Genomic DNA, 23510 nt, shown 5'->3' on the forward strand with positions numbered 1-23510 from the left:
GGCAGCTTATACAGGGCTCTGGCCATGCCCCAGCTCTCAGGATCTTTCAGCTGCAGACTCATCAGAACCCTCTCCCCTGCCATCAGGATCTTGTGCTCAGAGCAGCTGCGGGCTGCTCAGAGGAGAGGAAAACAAGTTGTTTTACAAGAAATTCAGGGTCTGGTGGTCTGCAGTCCCCAACAAATAGAGGCTGGAGGGATGGCTCAGTGGCTAAGAGCATTTGTTGCTCTTGCAGAGGACCCATGTTTGAGTCCCAGCATCCACACGGGAGCTCACAGTCACCTGTAACTCTAGTCCTAAGCAGATCCAGGGTTCTCTTCTGACCCCTGCAAGCATTGCTCATGGTGCACAGACATATGAGCAGGCAAAACACACAGACACATAAAATAAAAGTAAATGAAATCTTTGAAAAAAAAAAAGTAAAGGCCTAAACACAAGCCCCTTAACCTTTCCTCTGGTTTCTGTTCCCTTTTGTCAGGGAAGGCGCTTTACAGGAAACCTCAGGCAACCTCGCTCAAGGGCAGAGTTGACTTTCCAGTTCTCTGGGAGCACAATAAGTGTCTCATAGCTGCCAAACCCCAGCTCAGTTCTCACCACGCTTCAGTCATCTGTAAGCCTCCTCCCCCAACACCGTCGTAAGCTGGCGTACGCTGGGCTGGCGTACTGCAACGTCTCAGTCGGGAGTGAGGACACCCCTCCTGCTGAGCGTGCCCATTTCTCCTGAGACTTGTTCTGACCCGAAATGCTCTCTCCATGGCATGCGTGCCCGTTGCAACAGTGACGAAAGGCATTTTGATACTTACATCTAGGGGCTGGTGATACAGCTCAGGTGTAGGGCGCTCGCCTTGCTTCAGTCCTCAGCGCTGTGTCGGACCAGCGCGGTGGTGCGTGTCTGCAATCCCAGCACTAGGAAGCTGCGGGTAGGAGGATGGGAAGTTCAGGGTTGGGCTGAAGTATAGAGAATTTGAGGTCAACCTTGGCTATATGAAACCTTGTCTGAGAAGCAAGGCAGGGGAGACGGTCCAGTGAGCAATGTACTTGCCACATGAGCCTGAAGACCAGAGTTCAGATTCCCCACCACCCACTCAAACACCGGGTAAGCATAGCAGCCATCTTGTAATCCTGGTGGTAGGCAGTGGAGATGGGCAGTATCCGGGAAGAGCTGGCTAGTGTGGCAAGCTCTGGGTTCAAGTGAGAGACCCTGCCTTAATACATAAAAGAAGAATGATTGAGAAAGAGACTCAACATCAGCCTCTGGCCCCCAGGAACAAACACACACACATACAAATATACCCAAAAGTGACTATATGTATCTGATTTCTTGATATACTGGAAGGCCTGTGAAAAACAGGGGCTAGAGAGATGGCTCAGTGGTTAACAGCACTGCCTGCTCTTCCAAAGGTCCTGAGTTCAATTCCCAGCAACCACATGGTGGCTCACACCCATCTGTAATGAGATCTGGCGCCCTCTTGAAGAAGAGACCTGGTCAGTCATCCCCATCACCTTAGACCATGAAACCCTATATGGACAAGTTCAACAGAACGGCCATATACGGGCTGCCCATGCATGCTTCAGCATCGCCAGGGCAAACATTTCAAATTTCATTCAGGCTGTTTCATCTTGAATATCCAGAGTCTGAATACACATGGAAGGAGAGACTCTCAGTCGCAGTTTAGGATCCATAGGACGCAAGTGGAGAAATCGATTAAGTCTGGAGGATGTGAGTAGCTCAGGCGGAACCACAAGACCCAGTCAGGGGAGGTCGGGGGTAGATTTGAGAAGAACCAGGTCCTGAGAATGAATGGCTGTTATGAACGGGCTGCAAATGCAGGTTGGCTTAGCGCCCTGAGATCTGGGTTTGGAGATAAACATGGCTTTTCAGGGCGTCGTCAGGCTTCTTGGTGGAGCCTATTTGCCTATGTTTGCTTTGTGCAGTCTTCAGTAGATCTGATGCCACTTGTGACTGAGCTGACAGAATGCTGCAGTGAGTTCCCTTCTTGCCGGTCAAGATAGGGTCTTACTGTGTAGCCCTGGCTATCCTGGAGCTCACTCTGTAGATCTGGCAGGCCTCTAACTCACAGAGATCTGGCTGCTTCTGTCTCATGAGTGCTGGGATTAAAGGTGTGAGCAGCTCCTCCCAGCCAGGGCAGCTGACTCTTGCCCACAAGTGCCAGGAGGCCTGGAGGGCTCAGTGGGGGAGGGGAGGGTGATGCTGCCCCTGTTTACTGTGATACAATAGTTTACGGAGTATAGATCAAATCCTCCTTTTCTTCGCTTTAGAGACAGCCCAGGCTGACCTGGAATTTACTGTGAATTCTAGGCTGACCTTGAATTTACGGCAATCCTGGTTCAGTCTCTCCATCCAGAGACCTCAAGTGGAAGCCACCAGTGGTACCAGGCTTCTTTCTTTTCTTCCTCCTCCTTTCTTTGGTTTTTGATGTTGTTTTTAACAGAGCTTTGGTTTTTGGTTTGGCTCTGTTTTTAACAGAGCCCAGGCTATTCTGAAACTTTTGGATTCTTAGGTTAAAGTAATCCTCCTGCCTCAGCCTCCCCAGTGCTGAGATTACATGGAAAAATCAAGCTTTTCATCCAGTCTCTTTCTCCTCTCCCTCCTCCCTCCCCTTCCTTTCTTTCTGAGACAAGTCTCACCATATAGCTTCAAACTTGAAATCTTCTGCCTCAGCCTCCCCAGAGCAGGGACTATAGATGTGGCTCCTAGTCCTAGCGCTCTCTCTCTCTCTCTCTCTCCCCCTCCCTCCCTCCCTCCCTCCCTCTCTATCTTTCTTTTTTTTCCACAACTAGCTCCATCATGGTGATTAACATTAAACTATAGTATGAGGTTATCATCATCTACTGAAGAACAGGGCACTGGTACCTGGCAATTGGAAATACAATTTCTTGATTCACTGTCTAGGCCCAAGATTGCTTTTGTTTCTGTTTTAAGATGCTGTGTTTCCTCTAAAAAAGCTGCAGAGAAACCCTGTCTCGAAAAACCAAAAAAAAAAAAAAAAAAAAAAAAAAAAAGATGCTGTGTTTCTAGATAGCTCTTAGGTCTCCTCTAATGTGATTGACAGTAATCTGATCCCTTCTTCCTGTCGCCTGCAGTTTACCAGCAACTTCACTGTTTCACGTTGACTTGTTGCGCTGCTGGTGGCTGGCATGCACTTATGTGTGCAGATACACAGTGTGTTGCTGAGCAGGTTTGTTGATATTGTCAAAAGCCCTTCTAACTGTCTGTCTGAGCATGGCCAGAGCAAAAATTTTGCTGTCTTTGGCCAATTACATGCTGTTTTAAGAGGAAGGCTTCCCACCTCCTCCTCCTCGCCCTCTCTCCCGATGTCTTACTGTCTTTTCTTCATGTACAGCATTCTGTAAAGGCCACGAGTCAGTGATGCCATAGGGTGGTGGGTGGAGGACTCCACGTAGCTAAGGAAGTCGTGAAGTTGCAGTGAGTTGACTGACCTGGTCAGCGTCCCCCAGGGATGATATTGGAAAACCTTGGCTTTGACCTGCGGAACTTTATTAAGAAACCAAGTCAGGGCGCAGGCCTGAATTGATTGGCATCTTTGTCCTCAGTTGCCCCTTAGCCATCAGATTTCCACAGGGTAAACAATAAAGACAACATGCTATCTCTTCAGTCCATATTACATACATAAACACACATGAAGCAGGCCTTAGCCTTGAGATTATTCAGGCCTTTAGGTTCATGAACTAACTCTTGAGAGAAGAAAACAAATAAACAAAATATGCTTAGCAAAGACCCTGATTTTGACATTAGGTAATGACCACATTGGCCCCTAGACTTTTAGGATGATCTGAGTGACGGTTTCAGCTCCCTGGACCTGCCTTCTTTGCTTTCAAATTGTTGATTATTTGGCCACTGTTCTGCTTCCTCAGTGGGATGTGGGTCAGCGTGGGTGCTCCGATACTACCACCACCAAATCCCCTGTGGTCTATGCTTGACCTTAACATGGGAACAATCAGGAGGGGTCTCCATGGAGCCTTCCGTGTAGGAACCAGCTTTGGCTGAACAAGTGTTTGACTTGGAAATTTCCTGCCTTTCTCTGTCTTCTAACAGTCACTTTGAATTAACTTCTAGGGATATGAGGTCAGGTGACCAAGACTTTAAGCCTGCTTGGTCCCCAAATTTTTTGCTCAGCCACAGTGACTAAGATGTGATCTCCGGAGGAGGAATGCTTGATCTCAAGCAAGGTTGGACCTGTTCCGTGGGAGTCAGGAGAACCTGCTCGAAGGCTGTAACGTAGACTAACAGAGAGGAAAGGAACAGCTTATGAGAAAGGGCAGGTTGAAAGATGCATGCTACAAGCCAGGCCTGGTGGGACACCCCAGGAACCCCAGTACTTAGAAGGCTGCTTCAAGGACAGCCTGGCCCATGTAGGGAACCCTTGCCTCAAATAACAAAACCAAACAGCCCTCCCCCAATAAGCTAAATATCTAAGTCATTGGAGTGTGTGCTTTATCAGATCCCATGGGCCCTACCAGGAGGATGCTGGGCCTCCGGCTGGGGCGGGGGCTGTTGAAGCACTGTGGTCCAGATGGAGAGGCCTAAGAGCTGCTACACTCAGGCCCTGAGCACCCTGAGTAGTCCAGGACAGAGAAAAGGAAATCAGACTGCCACCAGAAGACAGGGGGCTGGAACTCAGATGACAGCTGAAGTCACTGCAGACTTCTGGACGTCAAGCGTCAATGTGTTTGAACATTGATCCACCTGATGTATTATATATTCCTAGAAGACATGCGATTGTTTTCTCTCTCGTGATTATTTAAATTTGGCCTGTGTTAGAGCATTCATTGGTTACACCCCGCTGACATTTGTTAGTCAGCCCTGTGAAGGGCCGTGCAAGGGTCAGATCTTCATGCTAACCGTACAGCGCAGAGCTTGGTGCTATAGAACATTTGAAGACTTGTCTGTTCTATTCTTGTGAATGCCTGTTTATTATATGTGCTTTTATTATTTTCTTATCTTTTCTTATTTTAAATCTAGAAAGTATTAGGCCCGAGAGTGCAGAACTGTAATCCAAGTTTCTCAGAAGGCAGAGGCAGGAGAGTCACCACAAGTTTGAGGACAGCCTGATCTATATAGTGAGTTCCAGACCAACCAGAGCTACATGGCAGGATTGTTTCTGTTGTTTTGTTACATCACCTTGCTTGCCATTTTACTGTAGGTTATGTGGCAATTCCTTCACAATCTAAATGATTTCACTCAGAGGTTTATAGCTGAGTGCCTAAAGCAAGTTAGCAGACTCCACAGATAGGCAGATGGGTGGAAAAAATCCCCCCAAAATGCCATGGTCTGAAGTGGTCGTGGCCCAGCTACTGGGGTCTTCTAACCTGTATGTTATTATAGACACTTAGATGACATTTTGTTAACTACATATGGAACTAAAGATTTTCTAGCTAGATGTAATGGTGCGTGCCTGTAATCTTGGCACTTGGGAGCTTGACACAGAATTGCCCCTAGTTAGAGGCCAGCATGGGCGACAGAGTAAAATCCCATCTTAAACAAAACAAAACAAAAAGCTCCACCAAATTTAGAAAAAAAAATAAACATTGCATTAAAATATTATTTTATCTTGACTGCCTTTGATACATACATCTTGCATTTCACACCTTTGGTGAGTTCGCCTTCACTTTAGGCCCCTGTACCAGGCCCTGCCCACTCCCTTCTCCCCTGGCTCCTTAGAAGCAATTACCAATGTCAGCAATTCTTACCTAATATACTGTGTACCAGCCCCTTTCTAAGAGATTTCATAATGCCTCATTTTGAGGAGCTCACTTGAACTAAGCTGGATTATGCACAGAAACGGGAATAAGCTCCAATTTACTATGCTGGCCCCAGTTCATTTCTTCATCTCTCTGTCTCCTTCAGTCTGTCTGTCTGTCTGTCTCTCTCTGGCCTACCCACCATCCATTGCAATTATACCCTCAGTCCCTTAGGTCTCACTGTTTTTGCTTTTGTTTTTAACTTTTTGAGACAGTGTTGCTACTGTGTAGACCAGGCTGGCCTTAAACTTGTCAGTGATCCTCCTGCCTCAGCCTCTTGAGTGCTGGGATTGCAGACATGTGCCAACAAACACATCTAGCTCAATGGGGTTTTTTTTTGTTGTTTGTTTATTTGTTTTGAGACAGGGTTTCTCTGTGTAACAGCTCTGGCTGTCCTAGAACTTGCTTTGTAGACCAGGCTGGCCTCAAACTTACAGAGATCCGTCTGCCTCTGCCTCCCGAGTGCTGTGATTAAAGGTGTATGCCACCACCACCAAACTGTGATCTCAATTTTTAATATAAATTTACAATTAAATTCAAGTTGGAACCAAAGCCGTCAGTATATAGACTGAAACAAATTGAACCTGTGAACTGAACTGAAAATATTTCAGGACCAAGTTGTAATTCAGAAAAGAGTTCATCTCCCTGATTCTGGGAAGAAAAAAAATGGGAACAATGGATTTTGAGAAGTGATTCCTAGACCTCCCCCACTTCAGCATCTTGCCTTTGATCTGTAGTTTTTAAGGGCTGAGTATCAACAGCCTATGTAAATAGTCATTTTATTAGAAATGTTATATTGATAAAATGTAACTTTAATACTGAGTGGAGGGAAAGGTCTTGTTTGTTAATGTGGTATCAATTTTCAAATAATGTTTCATTTGTTTGTTCGTTTGTTTAGGGAACTCAGGAACAAGGCAAACATCCAGTTTGGAGAGAATGGAACGACCATATCTGCTGTCAGCAACAAGGCATATGTTTTTGAACGAAACCAATCTGTTGGCGACCCTAACGTTGACTTGATTAGAACAATAAATATTCCTCTGTTGGTAAGTAGGCCTTGTGGTATCATTATGGTGGGTTTGTGGGAGGAAGATGGCAAGCCTGATAAGATTCTATGTAATTCAAAAGCTATTATTTTATGATAAAATGTAGATATTACAGGGTGGGCTCATCTTGCTTAGCATGGTGAGTTCCTGAATTTAACTCCAGTGGCACCAAAAACAAACAAACAGACAGACAGACAAACCAGACACAAACGATGGACACACAGCCCTCCTGGCCCCCTGCTTGCTGCAGCAATTTTTTATCTGCCCAATGTTTGAATTACAGGCACACTCGAGCAGCAGTGCCTAGCCAGCCTTTCATGTATACGTACTTTTGTTAAGTATATAGATGTAGACTTTTTTTCTGAGGTCTGTAAAACAAGGCCATTTCAAAAGTCATTCAAAGATAGGTCTCTGGGATTTTTCCTTTATGTCCAGGCTGACCTACCACCTTTTTTTGTTTTTTAATGTGGTGCTAGGGATCAAAAATTCTGGGCTTCCTGAATGATCTGGTGGGGGCGGGGGGGTCGGCAAGGGACTGCTTTACCCTGCGAGCCACATCCCAAGCCCGCCAGGGAGCTTTCTTAGTCCCCTGCACCGACCTCCTCTGAGGCTCCCACACTCAAGTGACTGCCCCTTGACACTGATGGAGGACCCAGGACCTTAAAGAGCACAGATCCTAAATCTTGCCTTGTCCTGCTGCTGAATGTAGTTTAAAAACTCAGCCACCAGTCAACTCCAGGGGACGTGGTGCCACCTTGTGGTCAAAGGTCCCTGTGTGTTTATATGATCTCATTCCTGCTAATGAGAATTCTAAATTCACTGTAATCCCAGCTTCTTTCTGAGGCAAAAACTGGAGGACTGGAAAACCCAGACTGGGTTCGAGTCAGATCAAGGTTAGCCTGGGCAATTTAGTGAGACCATCTCAAAATTTACAAAAGGGGGCTGGGGCTTAGGATAGAGATCAATGGAAGAGCATTTGTCTTCCATGTGCAAGGTCATGAAGTCTACACACACACAAACACACAAGCTCTTACTCCACACTGACAAGTAGGTCACCGGTTGGATTTTCTGTGTAGTCTCAAACCTTTAGGTCTCAGTTTCTGGCCCATTCCTCTGAGGAGCGGGAAGAGAGGCAGGTAGGTGTTTCGGAGGGAACACTGGTTAACCCGCCTCTGCTCCGCAGACCGTTGTGGAACTGGCCCAGCTGCCCCTCCTCAAGGAGATCATCGAGGCCATGCTGAAAACCTACCAGCAGAAGCTGTTTGTGACTCACTCCGTGCACGAGTTGCTCTGGGGCTACAAAGATGAGATCTTGTCCCTCGTCCACATTTTCCGACCTGACATCTCCCCGAACTTTGGCCTGTTCTATGGTGTAAGTTTTCCTCCTAAAACTTCTCTTCAGCTCACAGTGGGCAGAGGGTGCCCAAGACAGAGTACATCTTGAGGCTGGCTTTCTTCTAGGTGAAGACCAACATTGACCAGGGTTCTAAATATTTTTAAAAAGTCTGTGAAAAATAAGACAGTGGTTTGGGGGAAGGGGGGAGGGAGAAACTGAACAAAAAGTTTGTGACAGATAAAAATTAACGCAGGAATAGAGCGTTAAGTTAGGGTTTGCTCGTCTGCTGACTCGTGACTGTCCAAAGTCTCACTCTCAGTGCATGAAACAGTAGCGGTTCACTTCCTCTCCTGTAGAGGGCGAGCCTTAAGTGTTCAGAAACTTAGAGGCCGTTCAAACAGAATTATAAGCAAGTTTTAAATCCTACTGTGGGAGAATGGGTCTGGAGGTCAAGTCTCGCCACACTGCTCTCTTCATTCTGGGAGAGCAGCCCAAATACATGTTCCCCAGAATGCCCCACCTCACGGAGCACGGCTTTCACGGGGTGTTTGGAGCATCACAGTATTTCAAAAGGTTGTTGTTGCTTTATCACTTATATTTTATCATTTTAAAAATTGTGACGTTCACTTATTTTCAGAAAAATGGCACTAATGACGGAGACTATGTTTTCCTGACTGGAGAAGACAACTACCTCAACTTTACAAAGATCGTGGAGTGGAACGGGAAAACGTGAGTCTAATGAGATGTCTAGTGATCTAGTGAGCTTTGTTTCTGTTTTCCATTTCAACAGAATATGCCTCCCTCCCCCCCAATTTAATAATGGAGATATTGCTTGATGGTAGAGCACCTGCCTGCCACACACGCGATCTGAATTTGATCCCAGCAATGAAAGAGAAGTTGGTGTTTACCTTTTAGATAAAAATAGAAATGTTCTTAAAATTATTACTTTAAAAAATCACGATGAGGGTTAAGATTCCTCGAGAACTAATGAAATTGATGGTTTGTAGGCTTACTGCAAGCAGAGGTGAAGTAGAAGCCATGGAGCGTGCTTTTCTTTGGTAGTTGTGGGGTAACGTGTGGTAGCCGCGGTCAAGCACGTTCAGGCCAGGGCTCTCTGGTGGAAGGGGGCAGCCCGCCTCGCTTTTAACTTCATGAGTATGGACTATTTATATTATTTTTCTAAAGAGGAAATTTATTTGAGTTTAGTATTATAATGTTTCAAATTTAAAAATTTTATTACCAAGCCAGGAGGTGGTGGCGCATGCCTTTAATCCCAGCACACGGGATTAATCTATTCACCTGACTGGTTGGTATGTGCCAACATCTTGCTACAGGTGGAATTATCTACTCACCTGACTGGTACATGCCCAAGTCTTGCTACAGGTGCTTGGGTTTTAGGCCAAGTGAATCCAGGTTCTTACTCGAAGCATTGAAATAAGCATGTGTAGATTTGCAAAGCAGCAAGGGGACTTTATTCAAAGCAAAATGCTAGGCAGATCAAAATGAAATGATGTTGAGAAACCCAGGCCACACGAGTAAAGGCACTCAAGAGCCCAGATTATTGTTTGGGACTCTTTTTTTGGTTCAAGAAGTAGTATGATTGCTAAGGATCATAGTATGTGTTTTGGTTTTGGTTTGGTTTGCTTTTTTTTTTATCTTGATTGACAGATTATTTTATGACCTTTTCTTTTCTCATGTCCCATCCCATGATGTGTCTGATTGTAATTATATGTAAGCCCAACTCTACCTCGGCATAAGAAAAGAATTAGGAAATTCTCCCCAAACTCGCCCTTAGGACCAGGTCAACACCCTGTCCATAATGCATTGGAATGGAAACAAGGTATTATTAATGGGTTGGTTTTGAAGTAACTTATTCTCGTTGCTTAAGTGAAGCCTGGTGCAAGTCAGGGTCCTAGGTGGCCAACAGGTTGCTTGGTGATTGTGTGGAGAAGTGTGTAGCCCAGCCAAGTGGAGTCCAGAGTTACTAAAGTACTGACTAATGTTTGACGACCTCAGTCCCATTTCCCTACCTCCTGGACTCTGAAGTCCTCGTAACTCAGTCTCCGTGTCTTAATTATTAAACTTTTCATTTTATGATCTTGTATTTATGTAAATTCCCTGGAACTATCTTCTAATTAATGGGTTCTCTCTTCAGCCACTGTTTAGAGTTTACCCCTGTTGATTTTTTTCCAAAAAATATTTTGTATCCAGGTTTTCTATTTTTTTCAATCTTGATTTTGTTTCATTTTTTTCTTTTCATATTTCGCCCACTTACCTCCTTTTTTATGGTATTGGTAATGGAAATCAGAGCTTCATGTTTATAAGTCAAAGGGATTTCTATAAGGATAGAGAGTGCTCCACCAGGGGCTTGAACCAGGGTCCAAGGAACAGAGATTCCCTGCTCATCAAAAGAGGGCAAAGAAAGCAACATCTACCTGTTATGTGGGTTTCTAAGTTGCCCAAAGCTGGTGACTGAGGGTAGGAAGACTCAGAAATAGCCTCACAGCAGAACCTGATCTAAGCTATCACTAGCTCCATTGCTTTTTAATGTAAAAAACATTTATTTTATTTTATATGTATGATTGTTTTGTCTGCATGTGAGCCTGTGCACTATGTGTGGTTCTGATGCCCACGAGGCCCAAGGGTATTCGATTCCCTGGAACTTAAGGTGCAGAGGGTTGTGAGCCACCATTGGATGTGATACTGGGACCCTAACCCAGATCCTCTTAAAAAGCAGCGTCTTAAACCCTGAGCCATTTCTCGTGCCCCTAGCCCCTGTTATTTTTAAGACAGTTACTGTTTCACATGTGATACTGTGCACAGGTTTATGGAATTAGCCTGGATTCATTTCCTTGTGACTTGGTTTTCTGTCCTTTAAGTTTGAATTGAAAAATGATTTGCACAATTGTTTCAGCTGGGAAGCTAGTCTGGGGTGTGTGTGTGTGTGTGTGTGTGTGTGTGTGTGTGTCTGTCTGTCTGTCGGTCTGTCTATCCCCTCATCTCTCCTTATGTTGGCCTCCATGTAGTCTGGAACCAGTGTACAAGGTGTGCCTCCCACCATGACATGGGAGAAATCCAGAGACAGCTTAGTTCAGGTTCTGGGTAAAGCATTTCTGAGTCTTCCTACCCCCAGCCACCACCTTTGGACAACTCCAAAACCAACACAGCAGGTAGATGTTGCTTTCTTTGACCTCTTTTGATGACCAGGGAATCTCTGTTCCTTGGCCCCTGGTTCAAGCCCCTGATGGAGCACTCTCTATCCTTATTAACGCAGAAACTGACCTCTGCTTCTTCCTCCTGGCTTCCAGCGAGCAGAACAGTATCATTTTAGCTCAACTTAATACTATATGCTTGCCAGCTTTTTGTCTAGGAGGATGTTCATTTGTGTTTTGAATGTGCTACGGGCAGTCTGAAGGTTTTCCTTCCACATTTTATCATCCTTTATTTCCTATTTTCACTCTGCAGACGCCCTCAAGGCAGAAACTGAGAATAGCATCCGGACCTAAATTGGGAGAATTGCTGTTTATGTTTTGCCCTCTCCTTTCTTTTGTGTTTGGACTGTTTTAGTCCATTCTGACAGCTATAACAAATTATCACGGACTATGTGACTTATAAAAAGCAGTGATTTACTCTTCACAATTCTGTGTGCTGAGCAGCCTAGGACCAACGTCCCTGCAGCTCTGATGAGGGCGGGGTTGTGTTGTTCCTTACAAGGCCGTCTTCTCGCTTTAAGGTCAAACACGATGGAAGGGCCGAGTCAGTTCCTGCGCTCTAATCTAAGGTCACTAGTCTTACGTCAGGGTTCCCCTCTCATGACCTGGAGGGATCGTAAACGTTTAGGGCACTACGTGTACCATTAGTCAAGCTTGCTGTCTCAATTGTACTTTCGGTGTGTGAGGCCAACTCAGAGTTAGCATTTCTTCTTGTCCTAGACATGTCTGTTGTTTTTGGAAGCAAGAACTATTGAGAGAGTAGTTAATAGTCTTCCATGCATATTAAAGAATGGGATATATCTGTGCAAAGTCTATCTGTCCCAGGCCAAGCTATGAGCAAGGCTATTACTAATGCCTACTTGGGTTACTGCTTTAAGTGAACCAGCAGTTAGTTCTATTATTGTTCTTGTGTTCGTATATGATGTGGGATGGGGAGCAAGTGTGCTCCAGTGTGTACACAGAGGTCAAAGGACAGCTTTGTGGCCTTGGTTTTTCTCCTCTACCTTTACATAGGTCCGGAGATTGGCCTGTGGTTATGAGTCCTACAGACAGGGTCATCATCCGCTGAGCCATCTTGCTGGTCCCTAAATCAGTATTTCTAAACACCTATGAGAGGTGCAGTTTTTTTTTGTTTTTTTTTTTTTTTTTTTTTTTTTTTTTTTTTTTTTTTTGAGGAAGAAAACAGGAATTTGTGGCTATTATCTTTATCAAACGTAATTTTGGTTTGGGGCCTACTTTTTTTCCAATATTCTGGTTCCTAGCACGTTCTTGCCTGCTTGTGGGTAAGATGCCGAGGTAGCCAGTCCCACTTAGCCCTGGCAAGGTCCTGCCCATTGAGAGATCCCACAGTCAGACTCGATCATCTCTGTTCTCCGTTGTGCTTATCAACTGCAGGTCGCTGGACTGGTGGACCACGGATGAGTGCAACATGATTAACGGGACGGATGGAGATTCTTTCCATCCCCTCATCACCAAGGATGAAGTCCTCTATGTGTTCCCCTCTGACTTCTGCAGGTAGGAGCTCTAAACATGCACGTGTCGTACACGGGAATTTACACATACTGGTGACATGCTGGAGGTACACTGAGAGAGAATGATGCGTAATGACTCATAGCATGGGCTCCACAAGGTAGCTGTTGATTGGGTCTTAACACTATTACTAGGAGCTGTGTGGCCCAGGGCACATTATCTAACCATTCTACCTCCTTTCCCTTCTTTCCCCTCCCCTCCCTTCCCCTCTCTTTCCTTCTTTTTGCCCTCTTCTCTTCTCTTCTCTTCTCTTCTCTTCTCTTCTCTTCTCTTCTCTTCTCCTCTCCTCTCTCTCTCTCTCTCTCTCTCTCTCTCTCTCTCTCTCTCTCTCTCTCTCTCTCTCTCTCTCTCATTTATTTATTGGAGTCAGGGGCTCATGTATCTCAGGCTGGCTTTAAACCTGCCAGATGCCTGCTGTAGCCTCTGATGACCTTGACCTTCTCATCCTCCTCCTTCCCCCTCCCTGGTGCTTCGATTACAGACGTGAGCCACCGCACCTGTTCGTGCAGGGCTGGGATTTGAACCCAGGGTTTCACGGGTGCTAGGCAAGCATTCTACCGGTAAGCTGCATTCCTATATTGACTTTGTATTCATCCCTCCTACCAGGTCGGTATATATAACTTTCAGCGGTTTTGAGAGTGTGGAGGGACTGCCTGCTTTTCGCTATAAGGTGCCTGCAGAAATTCTAGCCAATACCTCCGAAAACGCCGGCTTCTGTATACCTGAAGGAAACTGCATGGACTCAGGAGTGTTGAATGTCAGCATCTGCAAGAACGGTAAGAAATTTTAGAGAGGTTGTGGTTAAGGTGTCTAGGATGCAGACAGACTTGGGGTGTTCAACAAAGAACTTGTCACCAACCTGAGATACAGTGCGAGCCCAGCCTTTCAAGGATAATGTTTTGGAATATGCCTGCAATCCCAGCACCAGGTGGCAGAAGCAGGACCATATCGAGCTCATGGCCAGCCTGGGCTCCATAGCTAACCCCCGTGTGGATAATGACAAGGACGATGACAATGATGATACCTATCAAACAATTTAAATTCCTAGTTTTGGTAGCACATGCCTTGGCTAAGATTCCCAATGATTTTGAACTCTTATCGTGAGTTTCTTTTTTTTTTTTTTTCATTTGGCTGTATTATTATTGGTGTGTATAGAATGGGTGAACATGTATGCCACAGCATACATGTGGCTTCCGAGGATACTCAGTGGAGTCAGCTCTTCCTTTGCACCTTTATGTGAGCTCCCAAGAGCTCCCTCGGGTCTTCAGGCTTGTGTGTCTACCTTTTAAGCGCTTTGTTCTCCCTCTCTGTTTCCTGATGCCTCAGCGATGTTCCTTCCCAAGAATGAGAGAGAATCATCAAAGCTGCAGCTGACAAAAGGTGTCTTTTTGTCTTGAAAGGTTATTTATAAATAATGCATATTATAATATATACATATATTACACTTATATATAATTTTTATTTTATATGCGTTGGTGATTTTGCCTTCATGCATGCCTGTGTGAAGGTGTCAGATCCCCTAGAACTGGAGTCACAGACACATGTGAGCTGCCATGTAGGTGCTGAGAATCGAACCGTAGTCCTCAGGAAGAGCAGTCAGTGCTCTTAACTGCTGAGCCATCTCTTCCAGCCCCAGAGGTTAATTTCAACAGTGAGATGTCACAGCAGAATTACCCACGGAGCCTTACCTAACAGGTGTCCTTTTTTTTTTCTTCTGGTTTTTGCTCTTGGTTTTGTTTGCTTTGAGGCAGGGGCCTGTTGTGTAGCTCAGGCTGGCATCATGCTCCATCCGTCTCTCTCCGCCTTGTGGGTGCTAGGATGATGTACACTTGGGTATGGCTTTCCTTTTCCTTTAGGAACCAACTTTGTGGTCAGGAGCTATATATTCACCTTAGATTTAAAATCAACACCATTCATTTCTCTGTCCCTTACCACGCAGGTGCACCCATAATCATGTCTTTCCCACACTTTTACCAAGCTGATGAGAAGTTCGTTTCTGCCATAAAAGGCATGCGCCCAAACAAGGAAGAACATGAGACATTTGTAGACATTAATCCTGTGAGTACACACTTCCTCATGTCTTACTGTGTATGTGTGGGTTCTATTAATCCAATGCATTAAGAGATACACTGTCTTCTGTGGATACTTAAGAGGGCAGAAAGAGGTCGGTGTTCGTAGCCTGTAACGGGAAGTCCTAACTCCGTGGACCAAATCTACAGAAACTAGTAAACCTGCTTTAAAGAAGAAGAGAAAGAAAGCAAAGGAAAACCCCAGGGCTGGGGATATAGCTCAGCGGTGGAGTACTTACTTAGCTTGCATGAGGCCCTAGGTTCAATCCAGCATAAAAAAAAAATAAAATGAAATGAAAACAGTACAAATTCAGTCCCCAAAAACAGCAGAGGCTGGACCCATGTACTGGTCAGGAACACAAATGCCTTTCACCTTCAGAATTACAGGTGAATTGTGTATTCCCTGCTCAGAATACACAGATCTAAATGGAAATATTAGCTTCATTTGCTTTTGACAAAGCTTCTATAGGTACTGAGTGTCCTATATATTGTTAATGTAGACAGTACCAGATATGTGTATATATACTTTGAGTGCAGAGAAAAGAATGTTAATGTCATAGGGGATCCCTTCAGTGTAAGAGTCAGAGATCTTTCTGAGCCCAGCAGCACAGACCTGTGATCCCAGCTACCGAGGAGGTTGAGGCAGGAGGCTCACAAGTCCGAGGCCAGCCTGAGCTCTCATGTGCTCCACACATGCTACACAAGCACTGTGCCTTCTAAGCTGCAGCCCAGGCCTCAGGCATGGCTGTACTTCTTCTCTATTCACCATCTAGTTCCCTCTCGTCAGGCTAACAGCGGGGCCTGTCACTAGGGATAGGTGAACTCCTGTACCCTCAGTGCCTGTCGGGGGCTGCTGCCCCATGCCTCCTGCACTCTGGCACGGGGAGCCCTGCACTTGGAAGTCATCCTCCTCTTAGCTCTGGACAGCTGCCCAAATATCTATACCCAACACGGAATTTGTAGCCTCTGATGGGGTGTTCCATGCTTTGCAATATCCTGGGAACCTACTAGAAATGCCTCGTTTCATGCTCCACCCTGATCTGCCTATCAGAATCTGTGTTTTAGCAGATTCCCAGGGATTCTCAGTCTCCACAAAGCCCAGTCCACCCAGCACAGTTAGTGCTTGTGGTTCCATTGCAGGGACCAGTCTTCCCTTGTTTACTGTGCTTGCTAAATATGGCGGTGGGTCCCTGTAGGTCAGAACCACACAGAGTTACACTCTGTTGAAAATGCAGCTGGAAAAACTATTAATTTTTTTCTCTTTTTATCCGCAGTTGACTGGAATCATTTTAAGAGCAGCCAAGAGATTCCAAATCAACACCTATGTTAAGAAACTGGATGGCTTTGTGTAAGCGTCATTTCTTCCTACAGAGGTAGAGGTGGGGTTTGCCTCATGACTTTCGGGTAGGCATGGTATTGGAGCAATGAGAGCTACTTCTAATGGCTTGGCTTGTCTATCCCTACAAGTTCTCATCTGAACAGTTGCAGGAGGCTGAATCCAGCCTTTCTCTCCCACATTTCACTGTAGCAACTCCTTAGTAAGAATTCCTGAGTATAGCTTCCTGCCCAGACTTGCCAGTGGGATTTTTCTTAAATTTTAGAAAATACTGATCAAAAACATAATTTTGGCAAACCTTCTATAGGTATTGAGTTTCCTATATGTTACTAATGTAGACAGTACCAGATATGTATATGTACTTTGCTCTCATTCACAGAAAAGAACGTTAAGGTGATAGGAGATCCCATCAATGTAAGGGTCTTGCACTGTATTGAAAAGGTCAAAAATCTTGCTGAGCCTGGCAGCATAGACCTGTGATTCCAGCTACCCAGGAGATTGAGACTGACAGATCACAAGTTCGAGGACATAAAACCACACGCGTTGTCTCTCTATGTATCCGTCCATCTGCCTACTGTCTAGTCCAATCTAATCTATCCATCCATCTGCCTATAATGGTGGATTTCCCCATTGAACTCTCCAGATTTAATCCCATGTTATGAGTTCCTTCTAAAGCAAACATGGTTTACAGGGATGTCTTCCGGCACCTGTCTGTGTATTTTTGAGACAGTTTATTATGGTAGTTAAGAGCTAGACCCTCAGACTCAAAATGGAATTACAATCTCGGTTCCACTGCTCACTCCTGGTGATCTCAGGCAGATTACCTAGTCTCTATTAGTAGGACTCCCTTCTTCCTACCCTTGCATAATGAGAGCCACGGCGTGTGACTGCTGCAAGAATTGGATAAAACAAAGCCCCAAACACTGAGTACAGGATGGGCAAACAGTGGTCAGTGGGCTCTTGTTGCAGAGGCAGGTGAAGGTGGCCTAGAAACTGCCCAAGTGGCAACTCGTGTCTTCTTTGCTGAACAGTTCTCCTTGAATGATTGCATTCCATACCTTATGTTTTAATAAAATACCACATAGACGTGCAGTTTTGCATGGCTGGCTGATAATGTTGTGGTCTTGACTTCTGATTTATATGTGTCTGCGAAGCTAACCAAGAAGTCCACAGTCAAATCTAGGTGACTGAGTGGATTAAGTGTATTGTAATTTTTGTGTGATCATGTCTCTCCAGGTGAGAGATGTTTTCGTGAGGATGTCTGTGACATAATACCATCTTTCTCTTTGTAGTGAAACAGGAGACATTAGGACCATGGTTTTCCCAGTGATGTATCTCAATGAGGTAAGTTCTGAACAAGAGAAGAAGTATGTTTTACCGGCCCAAGCTTGGGATACTTCCGTTATAATGTCTACTGTTGTGGTGGTGTGCCATTTAAGTTATGAAAAGAGGAAAAGGTGTTTTTTTTTAAAAAAAAAAAAAAAAACAAAGATTTATTATTATTATTTTGGTTTTTAGAGACAGGGTTTCTCTATGTAACAGCACTGAATGTCCTGGAATTAGCTTTGTAGACCAGATTGGCCTCAAACTCACAGAGATCTGCTTGCCTCTACCTCCTGAGTGCTGGGATTAAAGGCGTGCACCACCACTGCCTAGCCAAGATTTGTTTTTAATTATGTGTGTTCATGTGTCATGTGTGAGTGTAAACACAGGTGCTCACGGGGTCCAGAAGACAATCTGACCCCGCAAAGCAGAATTACAGGGTGCTGTGAGCTGATCTATGTGGGCTCTCTGACCCCCGCAAAGCAGAATTACAGGGTGCTGTGAGCTGATCTATGTGGGCTCTCTGACCTGAACCTAGGTCCTCTTCAAGAGCAGTGACGCTCTTAACTGCTGAGCCGTCCCTCCAGCCTCAATGGACTTTTTAAAATATGTGCTGCCCCCAGAAAAGCTCTCTTTAATACTTGCAGAAAAGGTCTGTACCTGAGAGTTTATTTGGACATTTTCTGTCTCAAGAGCACCAGTTGAATAACACCCTTCCAAGGTGCCACTTATGTGAGAATCGAGCTACAAAGGTGACAAAAGCACCCCAAGCTCTGTCCCCTAAAGCCTTTGCCTCCACTGAAGCCCTGACAGCTCCAGACACCTTCTGTAAAAGTCACATGTCAGGGGCAGATGAGATGGCTCAGCAGGTAAAAGTACCTTCTGTCAGTGCTGAAAAACTTGAGTTTGGACTCCAGAACCCCCATAGGGTGGGGAATGGGATCAACCTCGAGAATTGTCTTCTTACTTCCATCTTACACACACATACACACACACACACACACACACAGACACCACACACACACACACCACCGCTGCCACCACCACCAAACGACAGCAAACAAACAAACCAATAAAATATTCTTAAAATTATATGTCAAGGTCAGGCATAATGACACAGTCTTAGTACTGGAGAGGAGGCAGGGGCATGTGAATCTCTGTGAGTTTAAGGCCAAATAGGGTTATCTAGTGAGACCTAGGGTTACCCTGTCTTAAGAAGGAAGGAGAGGAGGGGAGGGGGAGAGGATAAGAATAAGGGAAGAGGGGGAGAAAAGAAAAGTACTAGGCCTGGAAGCCACACTAGAGATTGCCGTCAGGAGGAAGCCCCGACTCTGACAAACCTAGGACAGTTACAGGAAAATCTGCCACAGAACCTGCCCCGCACCGGAGCAAACTAAGCAGAACTGTTATCATTCTTAGGGACTTGTGCTCTTTTGATGCCTCAACCATCACACTGAGTGAGGAAACCTGTTCTCGTACTAAAATGCTGTTCTAGAGCATTTTTCTCAGTTAGGAATTCTCTCCCCAATTCTTGTTAGCAACACAACTCATCCGAATCACTTTTGTTGGGACTAGTGACAGTAATATGGACTCAGGAGAGAAGTGAGGTCTTCTTCTAGAGGCTCCATGGTCTTCAGAAGCAGTACACCATGGCAGCACACACCTGTAACCCCAGCACTCCAGTGGTAGTGCCACAAGTTCAAGGCTAGCCTGGTCTACATAGTGAGTTCCAGGCTAGCCAGGGCTACAGAATGAGACCCTGTGTCAAAATAAAATACAAACAAACAAACGCAGTACTACAAGATGTGGTCAACATTTAAGACCTGAGCCTGTGGGGACATTTCATACTCTGACCCTAATACATATTATCTCTACATTTCTTAGTATCTTTTCTCTCTTTTCCAAGTTATGTTAAGAGTTATAATTGTCTTCAAGAGAAAATATATGAGAAAATTCTCTCTTTGGTTATTCTAATATTGAGTGTATTTTCAGTTTATCTGGTTTGTTTTTTTTTAAAAAGACATAATCAAATTGTATTTTATTGTTTGAAACACATGCACACACACACACACACACACATACCAACCACACAATCTAGTTCTCAAGCTAATACTATTTCTTCCTCCTCCAGAGTGTCCTCATTGACAAAGAGACTGCAAGCCGATTGAAGTCTGTGACTAATACAACTTTGATCGTCACCAACATACCCTACATCATCATGGCACTGGGCGTGTTCCTTGGCTTGATTTTCACATGGCTTGCGTGCCGAGGACAGGGGTCCATGAACGAGGTAAGTGCTAGCGAGGGGAATTCTCTCTTGTTTGTAAGCGGACTTTTTGTTCCCTTCCACCAGTTCCCAAATAACCACAGGGATACTCACTATTAATTATAAATGCTTGGCCAATAGCTCAGGCCTATTACTAGCTAACTGTTGCATTTAAATTAGCCCATATTTCTTATCTTTGCTTTGCAGCATGGCTTGGTACCTTTTCTCAGTACGACATGCCATTCTCACTTCTGTGTTCTGTGCTCAGAACTCCTGACTTGGCCCTTCTTCTTCCCAGCATTCCCAGTTTAGCTTCTTCACCTAAGCTTATCCTGTCCAGCTAATGGCCAGTCAACTTCTTTATTAAACCAGTCACAGAGACATATATTCACACAATGTAAAGAGATATTCCACACTTTTTGATAAGTTTACCTGAGGAATTCCTCAATAAGCTTTACTGAAGGACTGTCAGGTGGCTCCCTTGGGTAGATTTGGGGGTTTTACGGAGGAGGGAAATACTGATTTTTGTGGTTGTATAACCAATGGACCAAGTAGGAGGCAGGGCTGATGTGTGTTGGGATAGGGAGGGTGCTAGAACCACCAGTGCCATTTGGTATTTGAGGCTCTCTTGGTGGGCTTGGGATTCCTGGATATATCCCATACAAGGTAACTTTACATTTTTGAAAACAATAATTTGAAAGAAACATAAAACCTTTAAGTGCCTATGCTTTGGTGATGGACTTTCTGGGTTCTAATCAAGTCTATATATGACACTTGAAATGGCCTCAATTTCATCATCTGTAAAATAGAGTGAAAATAGTGTCTCTTTTGTGAGTTTCTGGAGTGGATTGGACAATGTAGAAAGCAAAGAGGACTTGTCTCAGTGTTACTTAATAAACTTAGCTACTATCTATGATAAAATAATTCCAATATTGTAGAGCAAAGGGGCAGTGACATGCTTTGAATCCCTGGTGTATCTGAAGGTGCTGTGGTTGAGATCCCATAGCAATGGTAACAGATGAGTACATGAGAATCGTTCATTTCCAGAAGGGTGGGATAAACTGGCTCAGAACAGCCTCTCAGGTGACCAGGAGGCTGAATACCTCATGATGCTCCTCTGTAGAACCCCTTCTTTTCAGAGGAACTAGAGGTTGAAGCGAGGACCTGACACATGCCAGGCAAGCACTCTAACACTGAGACATAGGCCCAGTCCTTAAAAACAAATGTATTTTTGAGATAAGTCTCTCAGAACTGCTCAGGCTAACCTTATACTTGCTCTGCGGCACCTCTGGGCTTTGACCTTATGAATCTCCTGCTTCAGTCTCCTCGGTGACTGGGATTATAGACCTGAACCGCCAGACTTGGTCTAGGCTCAGCAATTTCTGTTTTTATGAGATATTTCTCCCTTCTGTTATCGGCTAAACTGTCTGAGCAGTGTGAAGTAGGGGATGAAGCTGTTGAAACTGTATGAATGATGCTGGCTTGGCTAACCCTGCCAGTATGTCACCTTCAGTCATGCTAGTCGGGCAAGCCCGAATTAGCAACGAGGCAAACTGTCTACCGTTGCCATCTATGGATCTGCCAGTCCTTGTCATCGGCAGAATTTTACTAGGTATAAACAGACCTCCTAGGAATGTTCATTAGCAACCATCATTAGCCATCCTCAGGGCTTCTGTGAGCGTCAATGAGCATCCGCTTCTGAAGCACTGGTCCTGGGTGGGACAAATCAGGAAGGAGGCTGTTTCGGTCCAGGATGCTAATGGTTATATAGTCCAGAGGAGAGAGGGAGATCGCAGGTCTGGTATGGGGGCTGGAGAGGAAGAGCTGACCTCTAACCGTCTGGTTAGAGTCTTAAAGAGCAAAGGCAGCTGGGCGGAGAGTGGAACTACCTCTGTCCGGCTTCTCCTCCTTCCACCTTCTCCATCCTCACCTGGCCTCAACTTTTCACATCAGGACAGATGTTGCTGACCTTAACATTTAACCCTTTGCATCTTCCGTTGTCTGTCTCAGGGAACGGCAGATGAAAGAGCACCCCTCATACGAACCTAATCAAACTTACCTGTCGCCTGAGCTTGGTGAGAGAGCGTCTGCACTGCCCTGATCTGGACCAGGACAGGGGAATCCCTGAATCCTCACAGGCTCCTGGCCCATCAAGAAGAGGGAGAAGTCTCAGTGCTGGCAAGTAAGGAGAACTTCCTGGACGGAGGGTAACGAGCAGGGTGATATGGATGGACATTATACTTTATCAAATCATGTCTCTGAAATAGTTCTGATGTGTCTAGGAAGTATCTAATAAACTGTGTAGAAACTTTGTGGTTGGGCTCTGGGAGCTGTGGGATTTTTGTGACCCCCATTGTAGATACAGAGTCTGCATCATTTGTTAGCGTTAGCTGGCCTGACCTGGTTCAGTGTGTTTCGTTCTCCGAACTGTGTTCAAAATATATGCGTATGGCTTCCTGTTCCTCTCCATCCAACTCCTTACACAAGAGGAAGAGTGTGACACCCAGAGTAAGATGATAGCTCCGCGTGCCGCGCCCCGCAAACCTGTCTGCTTTCCTTCCTTGACACGTCACACGCTGTACTTCACTCTGACTTCCAGACTGTAATCCCTTCAGGAAAATAACTCAGTCTTTCGACTATTTGATGGTGAGTGGGAGTCACATGGACAGGGCTGGGCGGTGTCTGTCTGTAGATAGCATTGTGTTCTTGAGGATTTTGGGATGTGCTTTTGTGGAGGTGTTGGTGAGGGTATTTGTTTAGAGGAGTTCGGTGTGAGTTTATAGATTAGCTGTCTTGATGGAGAAGCACGCCTCTGGGAGAACGGAATCGATGGCATGTATCCCCAGACATCTTTGCCAAATGGGGTGGTGATGGGGAATGACGGTGACTGCCAAACACTGAGCGATTATTTGTAAAATTACGAACATTGGAAAAGTCTGTCTGCCCATAGCTTACGTCACATAGAGATCCAGCAAGGCATTTCACCTTTGAAAAGAAGATTTTAAAATCATCCCTTAGATTTGGTCCCGGCCAGTGTTTGGTGGCTTCTCTGTCACTCACTAAGTGCCCTCTGCTCCCATTGACAATCGTTTTCCTGACAGAGCGACAAGTGTTTATAGAGTGCGAGGCATCTGAGAAGAAGCCAGCTACTCTCTTCAGAGGGTCCCTGAAGGACAGTGGCGTCCCAGCCATCATGAAGGGCATTGTCTTTGATTCTCAGAGCTCACCACTGATTTTGTACTGAGGAACCCTATTTGTTATCTGGCCAACCTCTTATATAAGTTCATGAAAACTGAATTTTGTCGTTTAAAACTGAATTTAAATGTAAACAAAAAGAATTAAAAACCTGAAGTTTCACATACATCTTTGAAGGTAAAATGCTGCTTTAATGTACAGGCCCAAATTTTCCTCTCTTGACACTACAGCGGTATGTGAGGTTTCCCTTCTTTTTTTATTTTGGTGTTTTGAGACTGAGTTTCTCTACATAGGCCCGGCTGTTCTGGAATGTACTGTGTAGATCAGGATGGCATTTAACTCACAGATCTCCACCTGCCTCTGCCTCTCGAGTGCTGGGATCTGTGAGCCACCATGCTTGACTGCTGTTTCCC

General features: G+C 45.0%; 1 protein-coding gene across 1 annotated transcript in view; it reads left to right on the forward strand.

Moving 5' to 3' along the window:
- Positions 1-23263, forward strand: part of Scarb2 (scavenger receptor class B member 2) — a 50614-nt gene extending 27351 nt beyond the window's left edge. The window contains exons 3-12 of the mRNA XM_038349738.1: positions 6683-6830; positions 8014-8202; positions 8804-8895; positions 12774-12893; positions 13515-13684; positions 14848-14966; positions 16252-16325; positions 17606-17657; positions 19768-19926; positions 21913-23263. Of these exons, the coding sequence (XP_038205666.1) occupies positions 6683-6830; positions 8014-8202; positions 8804-8895; positions 12774-12893; positions 13515-13684; positions 14848-14966; positions 16252-16325; positions 17606-17657; positions 19768-19926; positions 21913-21951 (1162 nt within the window). The 3' untranslated portion in view covers positions 21952-23263. The remainder of the gene's footprint in view (positions 1-6682; positions 6831-8013; positions 8203-8803; positions 8896-12773; positions 12894-13514; positions 13685-14847; positions 14967-16251; positions 16326-17605; positions 17658-19767; positions 19927-21912) is intronic.
- The last annotated feature ends 247 nt before the right edge of the window (positions 23264-23510 follow it).

Source organism: Arvicola amphibius, chromosome 1 (genome assembly GCF_903992535.2).
Source record: "Arvicola amphibius chromosome 1, mArvAmp1.2, whole genome shotgun sequence".
Taxonomy (NCBI): Eukaryota; Metazoa; Chordata; class Mammalia; order Rodentia; family Cricetidae; genus Arvicola; species Arvicola amphibius.